The sequence below is a fragment of the Rhododendron vialii genome, chromosome 11a (assembly GCF_030253575.1).
Source record: "Rhododendron vialii isolate Sample 1 chromosome 11a, ASM3025357v1".
NCBI classification, from domain to species: domain Eukaryota; kingdom Viridiplantae; phylum Streptophyta; class Magnoliopsida; order Ericales; family Ericaceae; genus Rhododendron; species Rhododendron vialii.
This window is the reverse complement of record NC_080567.1, coordinates 13518056-13540785: the sequence shown is the minus strand read 5'-3', so window position 1 is coordinate 13540785 and position 22730 is coordinate 13518056. Positions and strand designations below refer to the sequence as shown.

The window sequence follows — 22730 nt, the reverse complement described above, 5'->3', positions numbered from 1 at the left end:
AGCAATCCAGCTAGGCCTATCAATAAACCGGATCTGATAACGGTAATCCATAATCCGATAATCCAAATCCGATAAATACGGATCGGATCGGATCGGATCGAATTCAGATTGTGACGGATTAAATCCAACAACAATCCGATCCAAATTGTTTTTTTTAAAAACCCATATTCCTTTGATCGATAACACAAAAGTCTGATAACACAACCCTATTCCTTTAACTTCTCTCTCAATTCTTTGGAAAGAAGGAGTCACCACCACCATCACATACCTAGTGGGAGGGCGACGAACTCACCACCACTGTCGATCAACACCATCAGAGGCACCTCCACCTCCGGCGACCACCACAGGAGCGCGAGGCGAGTACAACCAATGCCACACTAGCTCTCTCTCTCTCTCTCTCTCTCTCTCTCTCTCTCTCTCTCTCTCTCTCTCTCTCCCTCTCTCTCTCTCTCTCTCATCATCATCATCATCATCATCATCTCTCTGTTTCTTGTTCGAATCCCACTTCTCTATCTCCACAGATCTATAAAAATCAAATTACCCTTCCAAACCCTAACCCTAATCGAGAGAAACTGAAGAACGGTCATTTTGGTTGCCAGGCTTCTTAACTTTCTCTCATTTTTGCTTTTCTACCATGATCCATTGATAAGCACTCAATAATGCATATTCTTGGTGCTTAAGTCCTCTAGTATATTGTGTTTGTACATATATGTTGTCGTTTTTATGCGATATTGCACGTAAGGTAGGTTTTTGTGTGTTTCAGGTAATTTATATAAATAAGGCGCATTTGAACGCCAAGGAATGCTCCGGGTACAACCAAGTACTCAAGGCCATATGCCACCTCGTGGTGGTGCTCAAAAAGTCATGAAAATGTGGTTTGGAGGTTGCTCGGGTCGCCCAAGAGTCAAGGGAATTGAAGGATATGTGAGGATTTTACCAAAGCAATTCATCTTCCAACCAGCTAAGGGTAGAATCGTCATAACTTTTGATGTACAAACTACTTTTGATCCAAACTACTTGTGTTAGAAAGTAGACTCAACAAACTTTCCAACGGTCCAAAAAACACCCAAATCCGAGTTCGGGAGTGTCCGGAGCGAGCCCGCGAAGTTGCCCAAAAAATCTGTCAAGCTTGTACTAGTACTGGCCAACTCCCAGTACCGGTACATGATGTCCAGAGATTGATTTTTCCAGCCCGTTGAAGCCTTGTACCAGTACAGCCAGAGAAAATCTGCAGATTTTTGTAAACTTTTTCAACCTTCCATTTATGGAATGTTTTTGGGATATTTTGGAAACTTTTTGGTCCTTTGTAACTTAACTTTAGATCCCTATAAATAGGCTTGTATGCCTTTTATAGAAAGGATGGCCATTAGTTAGATTTAGGCCTAAGTTTTTCTTGCTTTCTAGGATTTCCTCCATTGCTTTCAAGTTTTTCTCACGTGTAATTTCTTCAAGAACTCTAGTAAGTATTTGTCTTATGTTAATTTCTCGTTTATTAATGTTGTAGCTATGCTTTGGATCTTTGCATAAATCAAGTTTATTTACGTTTTTTCGGTTAAATCTTTCACTCCATTTTCTTACCATGTCTAGTCTTTTAGCTATGTGTGAGTAGTTTTTTGGCTAAGTCTTGGGCTAATCTTTCCCAAGGACTTAGGTGGTTATTTGGTTCTCAAACCTTCGGGCTTAAAATCATGGTTTTCAGAATCGAACTAACCTAGCCATTTCGGTCTATGCGAGGGGTGTTAACTCCTTAGTATGTCGTTTAGTCAAGCGGTCTTGGCAAGTGACATACCGAGGGCTCGTGGCCTCCTACGTGTTAGATACATTAGCAAAAATAGGTTGGATTAATTCCATTCAATCACACCTTTTGATAATCGTAATCGTTAAAGCTAAATCCTCCGAGTGTGAGCACGCGGTCGTGACTCTCACTTGAGTTATATTCGAGAACCGATAACGGCCTTTGCTAAGGGAAAGACGATCCCTAAACTTGCCTCTTTTAGTTCATAAAGCACATTTCTAGTCTTTTCCTTAGTTTCCACTTTCAAAGTAAAACCAAGTTAGCCGTCTTAAACGCTGCAATCCACCATATTAAACCTACAATCCGATTAAGCTATTTTCGATTCTCTGTGGGTACGATCCCGGACTTTCCGGTTATTATGCTATCGACGACCTAGCCCTACACTTGGGGTTTCCAACCTTATATTCGAAGGCGAGGTTGTGGAGTTAAGCATACATATTGTATAATTAGGGTAAATTAGTCGGTTACTTTTTTGTTTTTTGAATAGCAGGTTTTTAGGTCTCCAAATACCAGTTATTTGGTCTCTGAAAATGTAATTTTTTGGGTCTCTGAATACCAGTTTTTGGGTCTTTCAATAGCAAGTTTTTAGGTCTCCATAAATCTATGTAGAAGGATTTTTGAAGATTGTATTTTTCCCTTTTCTATTTTTGTTGCTATCGGCTTTGACAGCATTGTAACTCCTACTCTATCTTCTTTGTTATTGGTTGTCTAATGTAGGATGTCGGAACATCCCAATGAAACAATGGGTGAGGAGGATATTTTTGAATTGAGAGAAGATGTTAGTCAACCATTAAAGAAGCAAAGAACAATTAAATCAAAGGTATGGAATGATTTTTCAAAGATTGGAGGAGAGAGAGCGAGGTGTGATCATTGCAAAAAAATCTTTGTTGCTAGTAGTGCTAAGGGGATTAGTCACTTGAAAAAGCATATCGAAAAAACATGCCCTATTCTAAGACAAAAGGATGGAAATGTCCCTAAGAGTGCCACACCCAAGGTTGCATCTTTTAAGTTTGATCAAAAAGATAAGTCGTATGGATTTCGCAACTATGATAATCAAGCATAACTACGCGTTTAACATGGCTGAACATGAATTTTTTGAGATATTTTGCTCTAATCTACGACCTATGTTCAAGCTTGTATCTCGCAACACATGTGGGGCTCGTTTGGATGCGGGATTAGGTATGAAGGTGTTATGTAATAAGGGGGGATTGCAGAGTAGGGGGTATTGATTAATAAGAGATGACCCATATTGATTTGATGTTTATGGAGGGGGTATTAAATAGTAAGGTGTTTGGATGGGGTATTAGAGAAGAGGGATTAAATAAGACTTTGTTTGGATGGAGGATTAGTATGGGGTATAAGGAAGGATGGATGATGTAAAATGATATTAAATGACTCTTTTGCCCTTGTGCAGTCCCAAACTTAATTATGAATTACGTTATATATATAATTACAAATATAATTAATCTTCCACACTTTAAGCCGTAATATTTAATTTTACTAACAAATGTATTAAGTTAATATTATTAAAAAAATGAAAAAGTCAGTTTTAATTTTATAAAATTCATTTTTTTTAAAGTTATATTTATTTTCATTTTGTTGGAAAAATACATTGTTTGGTAGTTGAAAATGTGTCCAACAATTTTGTTAGGTGAATTCCCATGTGGCCAACATATTTTTTTGGTGAAAAAGTGCCTAACTAATATAATAATTATAGTTAATAAATAAAATATTAAAAATTCATTTTTAAGTGGTTTATTATATTTATGAGATATATTTTTTAAAATTATGAAATTTTATAATGTTTAATAATACCGAATTTTTTTGAATTGTTGAAGAAACCGAAATTTATAAAATGAATGGGGAGTAGATGGTTGTTGGAAACATGTGGGTGTTAATTGAAATCATGTGAGGAGTAGGTTCAACAAATTTTTTATATAATTTTTTTTTTATAAATAGCACTCATTTTTCATATCTCATCCCACATCTCATCTTCATTTCTTAATTTTGTAAATTTAATTTTTTTTCATCATTTCAATGGCACGCCGGGCTTGGAGCGATGAGGAGGAGGATATGTTGTTAACAAACCTTACGAGCCTTGTAGATTCGGGGGTTTGGCGAACCGACAACGGAGGGTTTCGCCCTTCCTACTTGGGAGTTCTTAAAAATGAGATGCGAGTTTCGTTCCCTCAAGCAGGTATAAACGAAATTCATATTGAAGGAAGGATGAAGAAATGGAAGAATGATTATCACATACTAGACGCTATGCTTAGGCGTCCTGGGTTCGGGTGGAATCAAAATGAAAACAAACTAGTGGTGGAAAATGAAGTTTGGGATGCATTTGTCCAAGTAAGTACTCTTAAATTTTTTTTCAATTTTGTATAAAGTATTGTTTTGTAAATTTTGTTAATGTTTTCTTAAAATTTATATGTAGGATCTGAGACATTTCCGGGATAGACAATTTCCCTATTTTAATCGATGGGCCTATTGCTTTGTTTCTCAGCAAAACTAGAAGTTCGAAGTTTAAGGCGGGCATTGGAATAATAAATTGAAGTTGTGATAATAAATGTATTGACGAATAAATTTGTAGCCTACCTAATGTATCTCAAGTATCTACTTTTATTTGACATTAGTACTAGTTGTCAAAATAATATAGTCTTCATTTTCAAAACAACTCACAAAATAGCAACTAAAACATGTCAGCATACTACAATAGTCTTCCCAACTTAATTTGCCCAAATTCTTAAAATAAAACTTACAACTTCATTCCGAATCGAACAGATGTGCCAATAAAATACAACATATAAAACCTAACAAAAAAATTACAACAAAGTATGTTGTTAGATTAATTTGATGTTGAACTTCCAAAGCACTTGTGGATGTTGAAGTACCGTCTCTTGATTGATGTTTGGTTTCGGCCAACTGCATGTCTTGAATGAGGCGGTATCTTTCCTCATGAAATGCCAACAATGCTTCTTCCGCTTCGTCTAGTGTGTTGTACTTTTTCTTCAAGTTTCCTGTGTATCCATAAACTTGTAGTTCCGCGGCTGCCCAACTTGTATATATTCCCGGTTTACATCCAACGAAAACCACCCAATACTTATCTTTATCTTGACTTCCCATCAAAAATCTATTTGGATACAACAATTATGATATTTAAATGTGCAACAATAGTAAGATTGTAAACGAGTATACTTACAAATAAATAAGGCTTAGATATATTTGACCGGCACATAATGCACTACTTGGCTACAAGTTATGTTGTCGAACGGTGATTGAACCGTTGGCCCTCATAACTTATCCCGTCAAGATAAGTGACTCGCCTACAAATGTCTCGTTTTATATCATCATGGCCTACATATAACCGTTCCCATTGGTCAACCAAACGGCCTCAAAACAATAGCAGCAGTTCAAAAACCCTCAAAACATTCATTAGTCTGCAATTTCTCAGCAGTATGTGGGGAAACAGAAATGGTGGGGAAAACTGCACAAACATGTCAAACTTATAAACATGTCAACCCAGAAATGGCGGGAAAAACTGCAGTTTTAACACTCACACACACTGCTCATGAACACCCCATTTGGCTCAAACTTATTTCATCATTGCCACTACTTAAGAACTTGAAAAAGACAGCCCATAAAAAACATTTCCACAGCCCACAAAGCAGGCAACACACTGCACTACCCAAAAAACAGTCCACCAAACCACCATTTTAACTCACACACACTCTGCAGTATGGGATGGCAAAACAGTAAACAAAACTTGTTAATCTTATGCCAGGAAACTACACAAAATAGATAAATAACTGCACTATAGTATGGCCCAAAAGCTGCACTTGTAACTCACACACAAACACACACACTGATATGCACCTGCACATATTGAGGCACAAAACTGCAGAAAACAGGCACCAATATTGCTGAAAATAGCCACCAACACAGCTTGGACACACACACACACATGGTCCACAAAACTACACAGCCCACACACCTGCACATCCCCCCCCAGCCACCCCTAACCCAGAACAGTGCACACACCATCCATGTCCAACCATCAAAGTGGGCTTAGAAAAGTACTACGAAACACACGAGGGTACGCATGGCTGCAACCAAAAATTGCCCCGCCAAGGCACTATCGTCATTTACATTCTAATTTTTTCATCATTGCCCTACACACACACAGTGGCCTAATATAAATAATAATAAAAAACAGCCCATAACAGCCTCAAAACAGCCCAAAACTGCAAACAGAAACAACCTCAAATATTGGCATGCTACACAACTACAAAACTGCAAATAGAAACAGCCCATAACAACTACAAAACAGCCACACTTATTGATGAAAATGCAGAAAATATGCCACACAAAATGCAGCAATGGAGCCCAAAAAAATGCAGCAGCAACACCAATTGAGCACATCCAGATAACCAACCCACAAACTGCACCTGCAATACCAGCCCAAAAAAATCTGCCAGGCGTATCTAGTTTGGACACAAAATTGGAAAATAATTCGAACACATACATAGGGCTCAAAACCAGCACCAAAACCCAACACATAGGGCTTAGATCGTGTATTTTTAATCACAAGGGTAGTCATGGCTGCAACTTATGTTACCCCGCCAATTCTACGTTAATTAAGTAATGGTTTGATTCATCATTGCCCCATTGATAAGCTAGAATATAGTTTTCATTGCCCACAAAACAATTCTAAATGGACCCCCCCCCCCCCCCCCCCCCCCCCCCCCCCCCCCCACCAGAGTACAGAAACTAAACAAACCAGCAAACTGCAGAACCAGAATAAATAAGAAACAGCATGCTGAAAACTGGACAGAGCAGAAAATTGGACACACACACACTCTCTGCACCTGCTACACACATACACACGTTACACCCCCCTCCAAAGCAGAACAGAACACAACTGCAGAAACCATTCAACTCCTCAACTGGACAGAGTAGAAATCATAGTGGGCTTAGGAAAGTACTACGAAACGCACGAGGGTACGCATGGCTGCAACCAAAAGTTGCCCCGCCACGGCACTACCTTCATTTACATTGTCCTTTAGGCCATCATTGCCCTATTAAGAACCACTTAGAACCATTGGAATTCCAAACAGCAAACTGGACATAGCAGAAACAGCATGCTAACAACTGGACAGAGCAGAAACTGCTCACAAAGTGCACCTGCTAACAAGGGGTAGGACAATACCCCTTCACAATACCCCATCCCAATGGACCAGAATGGTGCAGAAAACAGCACTTTACAATTACACACACATGCACACACACTGATAAGCCACCACTTAACATACAAACATAGCTGAAAAGTACAAGTGCCCCGAAGTAGTAGCTGCCATTTGGCTCAGAACAATGTCATCATCGCCACGAGTGATGGTACTTATGAAATTGTGTAAGTGCAGTAAAGTGATTCAAACATTTGGCTTTGATGTGGGCTCAAGCAATTAATGGAAAACCACTGGAAGTTACTCATGGTTGCAACTAAGGTTATCTTGCCAAGGTAACTACCTTGTTTACCAATTTTATTTTATTCATCATTGTCCTCTTTGTAGTACACAATCACCCAACCCCTGTCATGCAAAGCATAAATGAATTACATTGCCACTAGAATAATAAGACACCCACATAAGCATAAGCATATCTGACACAACATATTTGCCTTAACAAGTACGATTACATCACCGGCTAGCATACAACTTAGTGCATAACATTGTTCTTAGTGCACCTCCTACAAAAGTATTAAACAGTCATTGTTTTTAGACATTCATTACAAATTAACAAATGGCCTATACAAGTACGGCGAGAACGTGCATTCACTTCAAAAAAAGTGGGTGAAGTACCAATCGTGCTTATAATGGTACTTATGCCACTTCAAAAGGGTACAACTATTGCCACTAGATGGGACCATACACCTCACCGGCAAGGATAGCCTCCACCAAAGCTTGCCTCTCCTCAGGTTTCGTGCCATAGAAATCTTCAACCCTCTCTTCCGATTGAACGATTACGGCACTGAGCTTGAACTTCTCGACCAATCTGATATCAAGCTTTGACAACTCCTCTTTCACCATCGTGCGTCGTGCGGATAGCTCTTTCTCGTAGCCAAAGGAATTGGCCAATTTCTCCATATGGCCATTGGTTAATTTCAAGAAATTGTCCATGCTAGCATAGATGGACAACTCGGCTTCACCCATTCTTATCCTCTTCCTCCCCTTTTGGGCTCCGGCATTGGCCGCTGGCATTGAGCCACGGGGAGTGGACGTGGGGAGTGATGCATAAGGTGTGAACGCTTGAGGAGTTGTGGGAGTTACAGGAGTTGTGGGACTGTTGGGGAGCTGTACGTCGTAGTTAGTGAATAGAGCTTCATAGAAGTCATTAGAGTTGTGTGGCTCCATAGTTTCGTTGGCAACTTCCGGGCGCGCCATTTCGTCATAATCTTCCGCACCCGCCCCCGTAGCCCTATACTTGCCAAATATTCGTTGCTAATCCTCAAAATACGGGAAAGACTTCCCGTACAAGCCTTGGGCCTTTTTAGAATGGGCCTACACAAATATTTGCACTTTTATTAAGAATTCTCATGCCTTGATATTGAATTAAACCATTGGAATTCAAGATTGGATAAAGGGCTGCCTTTTCATACGCATCCCATATGGGTTGCTCAACGTTGATGCGATTGTTGATAGCATCCCACCCGAAACCACTTAGGCCAGTAATGTCAACAATTCTAGCCCATATGGATTTCCAATGCTTCACCTTGGAGTCAATGTGGAGGTTAGCCTTAAGGTTGCACCCCGGGAGCACTTTTCGTAACTCCTTCTCCAAGTGGGTGAAGTAACCCGTTCTGAAGCCATTATCGGCCTTCCACTTCTCCCCTTCTTCATTGACCATGCACTTCATTAGTGCATCCTCCTCAATTTTCCTCCAACTCCTATGTTTTTGCTTGGAAGGCCCTTCCACCTCCACTACTTCCACTTCATTAGTAGTCATTTATGCAAATGCATTTAAATTGATGCAACTATTGTAAAAGTAGGACCTTAAACATTACGTTATGCAAAACATCGGGAAATAGAATAGTACATTACAAGTTATTCAACAACAACAATTAAGTGAAGAAGTTACAAATAGTACAATAACAATGTCAAACATAACAAAATCAAATACAATCAAGGAAGAATGCCCTCCACTTGTCCCTCCATTGGCTAACCAATGGTTATACATGGCTGCCACTAGAGCATCCCTTCCTGCGGTCCACTCATTGGAACTCTCTACGGAACCAATGTGATCATCAACAGGGACATCATTGATATGTGCTTGTTCCCACGCTGTGTACTCATGTTCAATTGATCGTTGGGCATCTCTCTCTTAATTAGGTTATGAAGAAGACAACATGCCGACACGATACGACATTGAGTCCTTACTGGGTAATAGGAGGGAGATCTCAAAATTGCAAACCGCATCTTGAGAACCCCAAAGCTTCTCTCAATGTAATTCCTAGCGGCGGAGTGTTTCATGTTGAAGTACTCCTGTTTGCTTGTTAGCATATGACCTTGCCTCCAAATGTTAATGTGGTATCATTGGCCACGGTATGGTGCTAGAAAACCGTTCCCATTGGTGTACCCAGCATCAACAAGGTAATAATGTCCTGTAACGAATGGAAGACAACACATTGATGGGTGGATAATTGTAATGGAGTCAAAGGAAACATCAACTTAGGATATCGAACATACCATGGGGGACTCTGAGACTGTGGGGTCTTTCCATGGCGTTCCCAAGGATTCTAAAGTCAGTGGCCGATCCTTCCCAACCAGACAATACATACATAAATTTTAGGTCCCGAGTACAAACACTTAAGACATTTGTAGCAATTTCACCCTTCCTCGACCTATATCGTGCCCTGTCAACAGCCGAGGGATTTACTGGGACGTACGTCCCATCCAATGCCCCAAGACAATTCTAACAAAAGTGGACAAGATTATTAAAACGTATGTGAATATGGAACTACAGGAAAGCTTTAGAATGGAAGAAATAAGAACAATTCAACACGACTGTACCTAAAACCAATTCCACCTAGTGTCTTGGTAGTTAGCAGGTATAGGCTCGGGCATCACTAGGAGCATTTGGTGAAGGCTCAAGATAGCTTGGAGTACAACATTGAAATGCCTACTTATTGTCTCAGTAGATCTATAGAAATCAAATTTGGTATGCCTCTACTTCGTATGGTGAGAGAGAACCCACAAGAATATTGCTATCCTCTCCTCAAGACATACGTTGCGTGAGTCCCCTAACCTAACACCTCGGACTAAACAACACAATCTAAAAAAAGTATGCCTATTCACCATCAATTGCTCATGGCAGTCCACGTCATTACCCCTTACAATCCTATTGATATTGTTTATGTGCGACTGGTAAAATCCGGATTCGGAGACAACTCCGGACGAGGACAAGGATGGCGAAACATGGACGTGATGAACAAGTAGAGACGAAAAACACCAATGATAGCGTTCATAATGGCATGTAATGCCATGAAGCCCTCTTGCTCTTCTCTTCTCCTTTTCTATTTTCTGTTTAATCTTGGCATATCCTAAGAAACACTTACAAGGTTTAGGTTTTTTTTATGAAAACCTTTCGGATCCTAAATAACAATGATCAACCCAAGTGCAAGATACTAAATAGTGGCTCACAAAGAAGGGTCACAACATAAACAATGGGGCTGTTTCTTACTGATGTGAGCTTATGTTTAAGGCATAAATAGGTGACACTCATTCCAAATCATACATTTAACTAAATAGAAAAGAATCAGACCACAGAGAATCAGTTATTTTCTAGAGCTGTTAGCAATCAATGGAAACCGAATATGATATGTCAAACAAGCATGAAATGGAGCTGTCAAGAAGGAAAGAGAACAAATGAAATGCAATCAATAAAGGTATGAATACTATGAATTTCGCAAGACAAAAATCCAGCTCAGTGATGCATCACATGTAGTGTAGTTCGCCAATAAAAAATAAGCATAGCGTTTGGCATTCCATGAGAAACAAAATCAAGCCACATTCTGATAGCCTTAGGTGGTTCTGATGGTCTTACAATGACCACAAAAGATAAAGCTATAAGGAAATATATTCAAAAAGATAGACTAGCCTGAATAGAGATATTTGTAGGCAATTGGAAAGTGAAAGAAACAATAAGCCACATTCTGATAGCCTTAGGTGGTTCTGTTTAATCTCCTGTACTTTGTTCAAGTTATTGAATTTTACCAAATTTAACTCCAACTTATGGACACCAGGTTAAACAGCCTTCAATAAAGAGCCAATGTGGTATCTCTATCTATTGTTTTCCTGTTTCCCTTTTTCTCTCAAGAATCCATTGAAAAATATGATAGAAACAAATGAGAATTAAACTATCAGCCAATCAAAACACCAAAGCTTAGAAAGACTAATCACTAATGGAACACCAAAACAAAAAAGAGGGAAAAATAACATCTCATTAACTGAACAATTCACCATTGACTTCATAAATCTTATATCAAATAAATTGAATTCAGCTATTCTGTGGAAAATAATAGAGATGTATTTAGCTTAGAAAGACTAATCACTAATGGGTCCTTTTGTATCCAACTTTTGCATGTTGTATAAATAACAGTCGGTAGTTATTAATTTGTTTAAGAGTCCATGCATGTTAATGGTTGGTTTGTGCTGTCTTTATGGATAGAGAATGAGCCTGAAGTCCTTGAAAAGTGAGTATCAATTATCTGTGCGCAGTGCATTTTCTACAATTGCATCGTATGACTTGTATGGAACCCGTAAATTGTGCATTAGCACCGAGACTTGAGCTAAAGAACAATGCTCAGCTTCCAAGGCAGAGGGTGCGCGTAATTACCTATATAGAACTGATTATCTGGTGGAAAGAATGAGCTTGTGGATTAAGCAGTCCACTCCTCTACATCTATCATGGGTCTATGTTCATGATCCAGGAAGTTCATTTTGTATCATAATCTCTGATTTCATCCTATGGGTCTTTAAACAATAGAGATGTATTTCCTTACATCTCATTAACTGAACAATTCACCATGGGTTTTCAAAAACATTAAGGCACATTCCATTGCAATTATCTTCGTTGTCTTCTCTTTAGAATGAGTGAGTTTTTAAAGAAATTCCTCTGAAACAAGCTCCGAATTTCTTTTATAAACTGAGTTATGGGATGCGGATTTTGAAATCAGTGATATGTACAAAATGAAATCTAAATTCCTCAACAAAATAAGGAAAAAGAGATTTCAACTGATCTTCCACCCCACGTATATCACAGACGCAAGTACGTCTGATTTCTTCCACCCCGAGGTTTCATAATCTACACCAAAAAATCGAGATCTCGGGTTGGGGTTTCATAATCTTCACCCTAAAAAATCAGAAACAAAATCGAAAACACATAGAATCGAAAAACCCATGCATAACAGTCGAAACACACAAAACCATAGCATACAAAATCAAACCTAAACACTGCCATGGAATCGCAACAGCAACAGAGAGACAGTGCGGGAAGAGTAGCAACAGAAAAAGCACAAAGATAAACTCATACCTCACCGGTCGAATCCAAATCGAAAAGCACCCAAAATCATCACAAACCTCTCGTCTCTTCGAACAACCAATGCGGGAAGAGTTGCAACAAGAAATGGGTACCTGGGGGTGGAGAAGGGGGATTACGAGGGGTAGATTGGTCCGAAATAGTGGGGGATTAGGGGAGATTCCACAGCAACTGGTCAAACCCTACCCATCGGTAATACCAGAAATCCCCCCTGCATTTAGCTTTCCAAACGGCGTGTTCCGCTGGGCCCCACGGATTAAAAGCGGGGATATCACAATCCCCCTCACAATACACCATCCAAACAGACCAGTAGGGCTGATGTACTCAATGTCTATGAAATTGAAAAGAGCAAGTTGTACTCATTTTTGGATGAGCTTTCTTGTAAGATGACTCTGACGACTGATATATGGACCTCGGACCATCAAAACTTTGGGTATATATGTTTGACTGCGCATTTCATTACTGACAATTGGAAACTCAAGAAGAAAATTCTTGCTTTTAAAAAGATTGAATACCCGCATGATGGAGAGACTTTGTTAAGATTTATCAAGGATTTGATCTTGGAGTGGAATATAGACAAAAAGTTGTTTTCAATGGTTGTTGATAATGCAACAAGTAATGATGTCATGGTTAGGCTTCTAAAGAGTTGGTTAAAGGAGAAGTCATTATTGTGTTCGAATGGGGCATTGTTTCATGTGCATTGTAGTGCACACATTCTTAATCTGATTGTTCAAGATGGGTTGAAAGTTATTGCGAGTTTGGTATCGAAAATTCGTGATAGTGTGCAGTATTTGAAGCGGTACCCTTTTGGGAAACAAAAATTTGATCTTGCAATGAGCCAATTGAAGTTGAATGGTTTGAAAAAAGTCCCCATGGAACTCCACTTATGAGATGCTTAAAGCCACATTACCTTTGAGGGATGCATTTGCTCGCTTGGACTTAATTGATAAGAACTATGATCACAATCCTTTAGACGAGGAATGGGAGATAGCAACCATAATTTGTGAGTGCTTGAAAGTATTTTTTAAAGCCACATGTCATCTCAGTGGCACATGTTTTCCCACATCAAATGTATTTTTTCCTGAGATATGCAAGATTCAAATGCAACTTAACAAGTGGGAGACAAGTGAATATGACTTTCTTCGTTTGATGGCTAAGCCTATGAGTTAGAAGTTTGCAAAATATTGGGACGAGTCTTGCTTGGCCCTCGCAATTTATGTAGTTCTTGACCCAAGATGCAAAATGGTTGAGGTGGAGTTTTATTATGAGCGAATATATGGCCCTTACGAGTCCACCAGTTACATTGACAAGGTCCGTACTATCTTTTCTAAGCTTTTTGATGAGTACGACAGTGGCGGAGGTGTTTTTGAGGGTAGTAGCTCGAGTCGAAGTCATGCGCTCATGGGTTCTTCCAAACATAACTTGGATGGCTTTCAGGAGTGGTACGAAAAGGCACATGCTTCTAGCATCAATGCGTTCCAGAAATCAGAGATGGACCAGTACTTGGTGGAGATTGTGTTTCCAAATACCGAGGACTTTAATATTTTACATTGGCGGAAGGTAAACAGTGGGAAATATCCTACTTTGGCAAGGATGGCACGTGATATTTTGGCAGTTCTGGCTACTACAGTTGCTTCGGAGGCGGCGTTTAGTGTGGGAGGTAGGGTAATTGATGAAAGTCGTACTTCTTTACTTCCGGATATCGTAGAGGCTTTGATGACTACCAATGATTGGATTGAATCCCCTAAAAAAAGAAGTAAGTGTATGTTGATTCTTTAAAGATATATAAATGTTATTTATTGTAATTCTATAAAAATATTCTCATATTTGGGTTACTTGCATACTTTCAGTTGATGAAGCAAGTGTTGCCGAACAACGGTGTTAATAGGGGTAAGGTAATCCATTGTTTCTTGTCTCTAATTAACTACTTTCAGTAGATACGTAATGCACAAATAAACAGTCGTAACATTTGGTAAACACATTACTGTATCTTGATCCTGTTTGCAAAATAAACCTGTTGACTTTTTAGACCTTGATTTCTTGTACTAGTTGATTGAGGCGATTGAATTTGCCAATGCAGAATTGGGGTTTATTGTGTTGGGTGGGCATTGCTAGTATCCTGAGATTTAAGATACTAGTTGTCGTTCCAACTACGCAAGCCATGAATTTGTTTGATGCTCTCAAAGACTTTGATTCACCAGGGTTAAAATTTTATTTCAACTGTGGAGTGAAAAGTGAGGAAAAGAAAAATAAGTGGACTGGGATTTGGTATATTCGAAGGATGGAGAAGGAGTTTTTGTTTTTTGGCTCTGCGGTGAACAAATGGTGTTAAATACTAGTATCATTTTAGAAGTTGCTGAGTTGGAACTGCTGGAGTTTAGGTGGATTAAACTCCTGGAGTACGCAATCCCCTCCTCTTATTGAGTTAGGCTCTGTTATGTGCTAGTATACAAGACGATTGTGCTGTCTAAAGCTATACCAAAGGCTTGATGAAAGATTGCAATATATTCACTTAGTTGTGAGATCTAGACTGGGTTGTCAAGTACTTCCCCTAGTGAACAAGGTCTAAACAGTCAATAGGTTTATTTTGTAAATTTAGTTTTGATTTGACAACCCAATCTAGATCTCAATAGATACGTAATGCCTTGTGAATCTTCATTCTGTTTCTCTTGTGCAGTCTAAGGATGAATGTGAATATCTAAATACGATGTTATGTTTTCTTATAAGGCGTTGTTTACTCAGGTGTTGCAAGGCCCAAAGATGACTACAGAGTTTGCATTCGAATAGATGGAGCTTGGTAGAAACAAGGAATTGCGAATGCTACCATCCTCATGGACAGTTTGCTTCTTATTAAGTTTTTGCAAAAAAATATTAAACCGGATGAGTGGTTATGTAATAGGTTAAACTCTATATCGATTGTAAATTTTAGTAAAGTCTCAATGCAAGGGAGGGCTAGTTATTGTATATTTGTATGACTGCTGTATTTTGGTAATGATATAGTCTAGATCTCCCCCTCCTTCCAGTTTTTGGAGGGAAAAAAAATGTATTTTTTTCCTTTTTTAAAAAAATTCCGGAATTAAAAAAAATTAAAAATTCAAATCGGATCGGATTCGGATTTTTGGATCAGATTTGATTTTTTCGGATTCGGATTATCACTATCGGATCCAAGTCTTATCGGATTCGGATTGTCGGATCTGGATCGGATCCGACTCATTGACAGGCCTAAATCCAACTGACGAAACCACTTTGGATTATCTTCAATGAGATTCCAGAACAAACCAAAATTGAATTTGATGAGCAGGGGTCCCTCACTCCATAACTTGTAACATTATTGTTTCTTCCATTGTGGAAGCAGCAATGGGATCCCAACCTGAGAAGTGGCTGCCTTTAAAAGGATGGGGATTGCATCATCACGAAGTTACAACTCCTGCTTGTTTTGTATTTTTTGTAATATATATAAAAGATGAGTATGGAGGCCCAGCATGTTGGGGGGTCCAATCTTATCCCCTTGCATTGGGCTCTTCTCAAGAAATGGGCTCCACCCCTGCCCAAAGCTTCTCATCTCACACCCCAACATTTGATTAGCAAATATACTGGTTAATGGGTTGAAGGCTTGAAGCCTTATGTTAGTTTTCATTTTCCATTTTAAGGTTTCCATCAGGAAGTGGAGGCTTTTCCCTCATTGTTTTTTAATAACCGGATACCCGGGCCATCTTGTACGCATCTCGAGTAATTCTGAAACCCTTAAGTTAACGACCATGAAACAATCCAGTGTCCTACTCGGCCTCCGTGAGATTCGAACATGCAATTACATGCACTTATTTACTTTTCCCTCCTTGTAGTAAGATCCTTTCTTTTTCTCTCTATTTTGAGAGTTTAATTAAATTCGATGTAGTTTATCATTACAATTTCTCGATTGTCGGATTTGCAATAATATTGAAAAAATATTGAAAAGAGAAAATCACTCAAAAAGTTAACAATAGGAGAAAACCCTGAACATAATGCAAAGACTAAACTACCCATGGCTAATAAAATACTACTATAAGGCTCCGTTTGCTGGGCGTAAAATATTTTTCGGTAAAATATTTTACCTATTTTCCGATGTTTGGTGTTGTAAAAAATGAGGAAAAGATTTTACATGTAAAACATTTTCCATTAATTGGATGAAAATGACTTACCATTAAATCTTCCGTAAGTTATTTTTTGAAATGAACCAACTATCTTCTACTGCAATTCTTACTGCTCAGTTTCATTGATTATCAGTCCTGACCCATGTTCAATTCCAATATTCTCATATCTTTCCACCGTTTAACCCCCTCCTCTCTCTCTCTCTACACTTTTTTGTTGATTTCTAAATATACTTTTCAAATGCCAACCAAACACCTAAAAATAAAATTTTGAAGTTTGTTTTCTGGAAAAAACATTTTACATCGAAACAAACGTAGCCTAAGTAACAATAGAACTCAATACATAGTTTTCACATAATTCCCAAGGTGTGTCCTCCAATTTTTTGAAATAGGTGTGTCGCAGTGTCAGTGTCATGTCTGATGTCTGCGTCTGTGTCTATGTTATATAGGTCTATACAAAGTCATAAGGGGAGAAAAAAAGAAGAAGAAGAAGAAGAAGAAGAAGAAGAAGAAAAGGAATTCAAACAATTTGACCACGGTGCTACCATCAGCTTAGCAAAATGACCTCCTTGGTAATTTCTTGAAGAACCATGCTCTGATGCTAGAGAAAGGAGCTTACGCAATTGATATTCTAAGCTTGTTTGCTTTCGACTCTATCCGATCAATTTCATTCGCTCATCTTAGCGAATGCTCCCTTCCGGCCAGTAATATGAACCCAGGTTCTTATTGTTTGCAGAGGATGATTTTGTTTTTTTCCGGCTTAGAACAATGGGGTTCTGTTGACATTCCTTTTGCTCAAGATTATTAACCTTCTAAAATACTTAACCTTGGGGTCACTAGAAAGTTTTCCTTACCGTTAATTAACTTCAGAGGCCGAGAATTAGTCAAGGTACGCGCAAGTTAACCCAGACATTCGGTTATCAAAATCTCTAAACTACGTAACCTAAGAGGCACTAGAGTATTTTCTTTGTCGTTAACTTTGGAGTCCCGAAATTAGTCGAGATGCACCTAAATTATCCTTGGGTGGATGGTTATATATGAAAACCTTCTAAACTACTCCACTTGACAGTAGAAATAGTTTATTGACATCATATCGTGCTTTAAATTAAAGCAGTGAAAGTAGTTTGAAAAGATGAAGCAGGGCAGCAATGGTAGGCATTGCAACACGTAAAAAGCGTGCATAATTGGGGGGAAAGTCCTGTATCCTGAAAACAATAGTGGCAGAAATAAGGAACTCTAGAAGAACTCAATGGGAATTGGGACAGCATTCCCATTTGATCTACCCAAGTCGGTAATGTTGGTGACCTGAAACAAGAATAACCAATCAACATCGGCTAATGGATTCAGGGTCCCACACAGAGAGAGAGAGAGGGGGGGGGGGGGGGGGGGGGGGGGGGGGCGGGGTGGCTTTTGACTCATTTGACAAGTAGAGAGAGAGAGGTCTCTTTAGACTCATTTGACAAGTGGAGGGTTCATATTTAAAAGCATGGAATGGTGAAAAAACATATTTTCGTGAACCCCAAGGGTCTAGATGCATGGGAAAGCTAATAATTGTCTTAAAAAGACCACAACATTTTAAATTTTACGCCGCTAGGATTTGTCATGTTTTAACTTCAAGATTTCAGAATTAGTCATATTATTTTTTCAAGCTAGTCCAGACATCCGGTTATAAAAAGAAACATTTCTTCAGGAACTGGTCTTTTTTTTTTTTTTACTACTATGTTCTTTGACACATTTTTGGGATGAGATAACACAGAGGGGATGGGCATTGCGTCGACGAAAAAGTTGCAAATAGGCATATCACAGAGGAGGAAGATAGAGAGTGAAATCCACACCCCCATTCCACCTTCTTTCCGAGTCTTTAGTGCTGCTACCACCATCAGCAGCAACCATATCCTAAAAACTAACAATCATATAAATGGAGACGGATAAAGCTCCTACGTACGTTGGCAAATAAACATTTTCCCCTACCTATTTTTGTTTACTTTGGTTGACAAAAGAACGATGGTGATAATGATTTCCTTCGTGGTTTTCGCACAATTCAGCAAGAGAAGAAATTAAAGTACGATGAAAGTATATCAAACTTATTACAGCAATATTCTCAGCAGAGAGAGAATAATCATTCATCGTGTTAGTGTAGATTGACGGTTTGATCTTTCAGTTTCAAGTGCACCAGTGTATTCAATTCGATTGCGGTGCAGTTCAAACTTCAAAGCGATTCCTTCCTAACTCCTTGCCAGTCTGCCAAACAGTACTTTCGGCACGCTCGATCTTGAACAATATTTTACCAGGGATCAAGGAAATCGAATTACTATCCAATGAAAGGTTGCATTGTTGTAGCAATATTTCCACTACTAGTTGAAACTTGAACGTAATTAACTAAGGAGCTTTTATTTGGGTAAAACCTTTTTCTCGCACAAAGACTTGCATATTTTGATCTTATTCTAAGTTTATGCGTATAAAATGAACAACGCATAGAATTCCCAAGCGTTTCTACTTAAAACTTAAACAACTTGCATTGATTTCAATGTGTTTAAACTATTGAACTGCAATACTGAACTCAAACGGAAGAAACACATGCTAATTACGAAACACAAAAGGCCCGGACACTTGAGTTATTAAAAAAACAAACAAAACACAAAAGAAACTACCTAAAAAATGCGAGACATCTGGCTGGGTTGGCCATGTACAAAAGCCACATGATTTACATGAATTTAAAGTGATACTATTGTTTTGGCTCTTTCCATTAGAAACGCATGAAATTATCAGAAACTCATTCGATCCAAATGTCTAATCATTTTCCCTTTTTGCATAAAAGGACAATAATCGAGTGTCCTCAAATCCATGAATGGCGATTTGTCTCCAAAGACAATCACCCACAAAGGACTATTCTGATTTGGCTTCATCCTCGACTGGGGGTTGGTGTTGTGCACAGCACTGTTCTGCACGGCTCGGATACCATCCGTTCGGCAATCTAATGGTTCAAATTCCATCTCCACCCATGTTGCATCTGAGCTGTTCATTGCCAAGATAAGATTTAAACCGTTAGATTGCCGAACGGACAGCATCCGAGCCGTGCAACACGGTGCTGTGCAGCAGCTGCACAACACCAACCTCGAATCCCTTCATCCCTCGACTCTTCCAATTAAAATAGTTTCCACATTCACACAAATGGAAGCTCCTTCTGCAAATTGAAGGTTAAATTGTCCACAGATTTGTTTGATTTGACTCAATGCATGCATGGGAACATGACCATTATGCCAAATTTTCCAAATGGAGACGGTCTTCCGTACTCTATTTGATATGCTAAACTACTGTATCATGTTTTGCAAATAAAGATGGAGTGCAATCTTAATGAAACTTTTCGGACATTTGGGCTTTTGGGTGTTTTACAAAACAAAATTAGAGTACAATCTTTTCGGACTTGATACATTCCAAACCGGACATTTGGGCTTTTTGGTGTTTTAGATAACAAAATTAGAGGTCAATCTTTTCGGACTTGATGCATTCTTAACTTGTGGAATCTCAGCCTCTCTGACAACCTTTATCGTTGTTGACATAATATTAGGAGGCTTCAAATCGAACTTTAATGTAGGGGGATTTTTAGGTCGGCCCAAAAAATTAGGCTCGGACCTAATTTAGTCCAGCACAAAATATTCTATACCCCCTTTAGTCCCGGCACTACATTGTGGACAAAAAAATACCCCTCGCGGGTCAAAACAAGCATCCCGGATCCTCTCACGGGTCACGTTCCCGAACCCTCTCCATACGGCTCAACAAAACCCTCTCTCTTCCCAACCACTACAGAACCACCCTAACTCTACCGCTACAGAACCCTAACTCTTCCGCTCAACAGCGCTCTCTCTCTCTCTCTCTCTCTCTCTCTCTCTCGTGCAATCGATCAGGCAACAACATTTCAATATGGCGAAGAAAGGTATGTACATTAAAGAATATCGAAAGTCTATGCGAACTGTAAAATATGTATATGAGAACCTAACTCTTATAAACGTGTTGCGTCTATGTGAAGTATGTGTTTTCGAGTTATGTGAACTGTGTGTAGGGTTCTATGTGAACTGTTCTCGATCAGCTCCTTCAAGGAGGAGACAGGCCGCTTCTCCGGCGGCGAAAAGGTCAGGATAATGAGCACTTTCGATGGTTTCGCTTTAGGTTTTTCATTTTTTAGTTTTTTCTATGAGAATTGTGTATTATACATGACATCTGTCTATGAGAACTATGTATTTTTCTATGAGAACTGTTTATTTTACTGTGAGAACTGTGTATTATACCTATGATGAGACAACGTAAACACTCTATCTAACTTTTGTTCATATATTTAACGGGGCACAAGAAGACTTACAAGATTTGAACTGTGTATTCTGTTCCGAAAGAATACATGTTTAAAAAGTTACATGTCATCATACTTATCCATGAGAACTGTATATTTTCTGCGAGAACTGTTTATCAAAACAATGTATTTTTCTATGAGAACTGTGTATTATACATTAGATTTGTCTATGAGAATTATGTATTTTCTACTAGAACATTGTATTTTTCTATAAGAACTGTGTATTTTTCTATGAGAATTATGTATTATACATGACATCTGTCTTATGAGAACTGTGTATTTTTCTACTAAAACATTGTATTTTTCTATAAGAACTGTTTATTTTTTTATGAGAACTGTGTACTATACCTATGATGAGACAACGTAAACACTCTATCTAACGTTTGTTCATATATTTAACGGGGCACAAGAAGACTTACAAGATTTGAACTGTGTATTCTGTTCCGAAAGAATACATGTTTAAAAAGTTACACGTCATCATACTTATCCATGAGAACTGTGTATTTTCTGCAAGAACTGTTTATCAGAACAGTGTATTTTTCTATGAGAACTGTGTATTATATATGAGATTTGTCTATGAGAAGTGTGTATTTTCTACTGGAACATTGTATTTTTCTATGAAAACTGTGTATTTTTCTATGAGAATTATGTATTATATATGACATCTGTCTATGAGAACTGTGTATTTTTCTACTGGAACATTATATTTTTATATGAGAACTGTTTATTTTTCTATGAGAACTGTGTACTATACCTATGATGAGCCAACGTAAACACTATATCTCACTTTTGTTCATGTATTTAACAAGGCACAAGAAGACTTACATATAAGATTTGAAAACTTCTTACGAGATCAGACCAAGAACACTAACAATGGAGGAGGCAAGAGTCATTACAAGATCGAAAACTCAACCTGACAGGCCAGCAACCTCGATAGTTAGCCAATCATCACAGTACCCTTCGCAAACTCGGGGAAAGAAACGACAAAGACCAAAACAGAAAAATGTCGCCAAGAAACGCCAAAGGCTTATCCAACAATCTGAATCTAAACCAGGCTCCCCAATCCAGACCCAAAAGCAAACCCGACGAAAGAAATAACAGAGCCCAAAACAGAAAAAGAAGGCCACGAAATAAGAATCAGAATCAGAATCACAACCAGACTCCCCAACCCAGACCCAAAAGCAATGCACATTCAGGTCCAATGTAATAGGAACAGTGGGGCTATTGTCAAAACTGAACTTGAACAATGCCCACTTAGAGCTCTTGAAACAAACACCGTTTTGGATGCTGATTGATGCCATTAGGAAAGGCAAGTTAGCCAAAAAAGCTTGCATGAAGCACAATAAAACCATCTTGAGTATCATTGAGGACTATGATACCAATGACAGCAAATTCCTCATTGGTGGTAAGAAAGTTGCTATAACAAGGAATGACATCAAGCTAATCTTTGGAATAGCTTGTGGGAACAAACCAATAGGAGATTTGAACAAGAAGAAAAGTGATGTTGCGTTTGCAAAAAGAAAGGGAATCCAGGAGGCAAGGATTGGTAGTAAAAAGATGAAAGACATGATCAATAAAAGACTACAAAAAAAAGAGGAATCCATAACTAAAGAAGACATCCAAGGTGTAGTCCGCCTTGTGTGCATGTTCATTTCCCTGATGATGTTCTTCTCCACATCAGGAGTCACCATTGCATGGACATATGTGCATTGCATAGAAAAAATAGAAGAAATAAAAGACTAAGACTGAGCACAATCCATTACAGAACCATTGAATACATCAATGCACAAATTCCATGACAAACCAAGAGATGCAACAGGATGTGTGGTGGCATTGATAGTAACTTAAATCTATTTTGCTATGAGAAGTATTT

At 38.6% G+C, this 22730-nt stretch overlaps 1 protein-coding gene across 1 annotated transcript; it reads left to right on the top strand.

Annotated features, from left to right (window-relative positions):
* The first annotated feature begins 13338 nt into the window (after positions 1–13338).
* LOC131308201 (zinc finger BED domain-containing protein RICESLEEPER 1-like) lies at positions 13339–14284 on the top strand. The gene is made up of 2 exons (XM_058335053.1): positions 13339–14141; positions 14236–14284. The coding sequence occupies exons 1-2, from the start codon at positions 13628–13630 to the stop codon at positions 14268–14270; spliced, it is 549 nt and encodes a 182-aa protein (XP_058191036.1). The 5' UTR covers positions 13339–13627; the 3' UTR covers positions 14271–14284.
* Positions 14285–22730: the final 8446 nt, after the last annotated feature.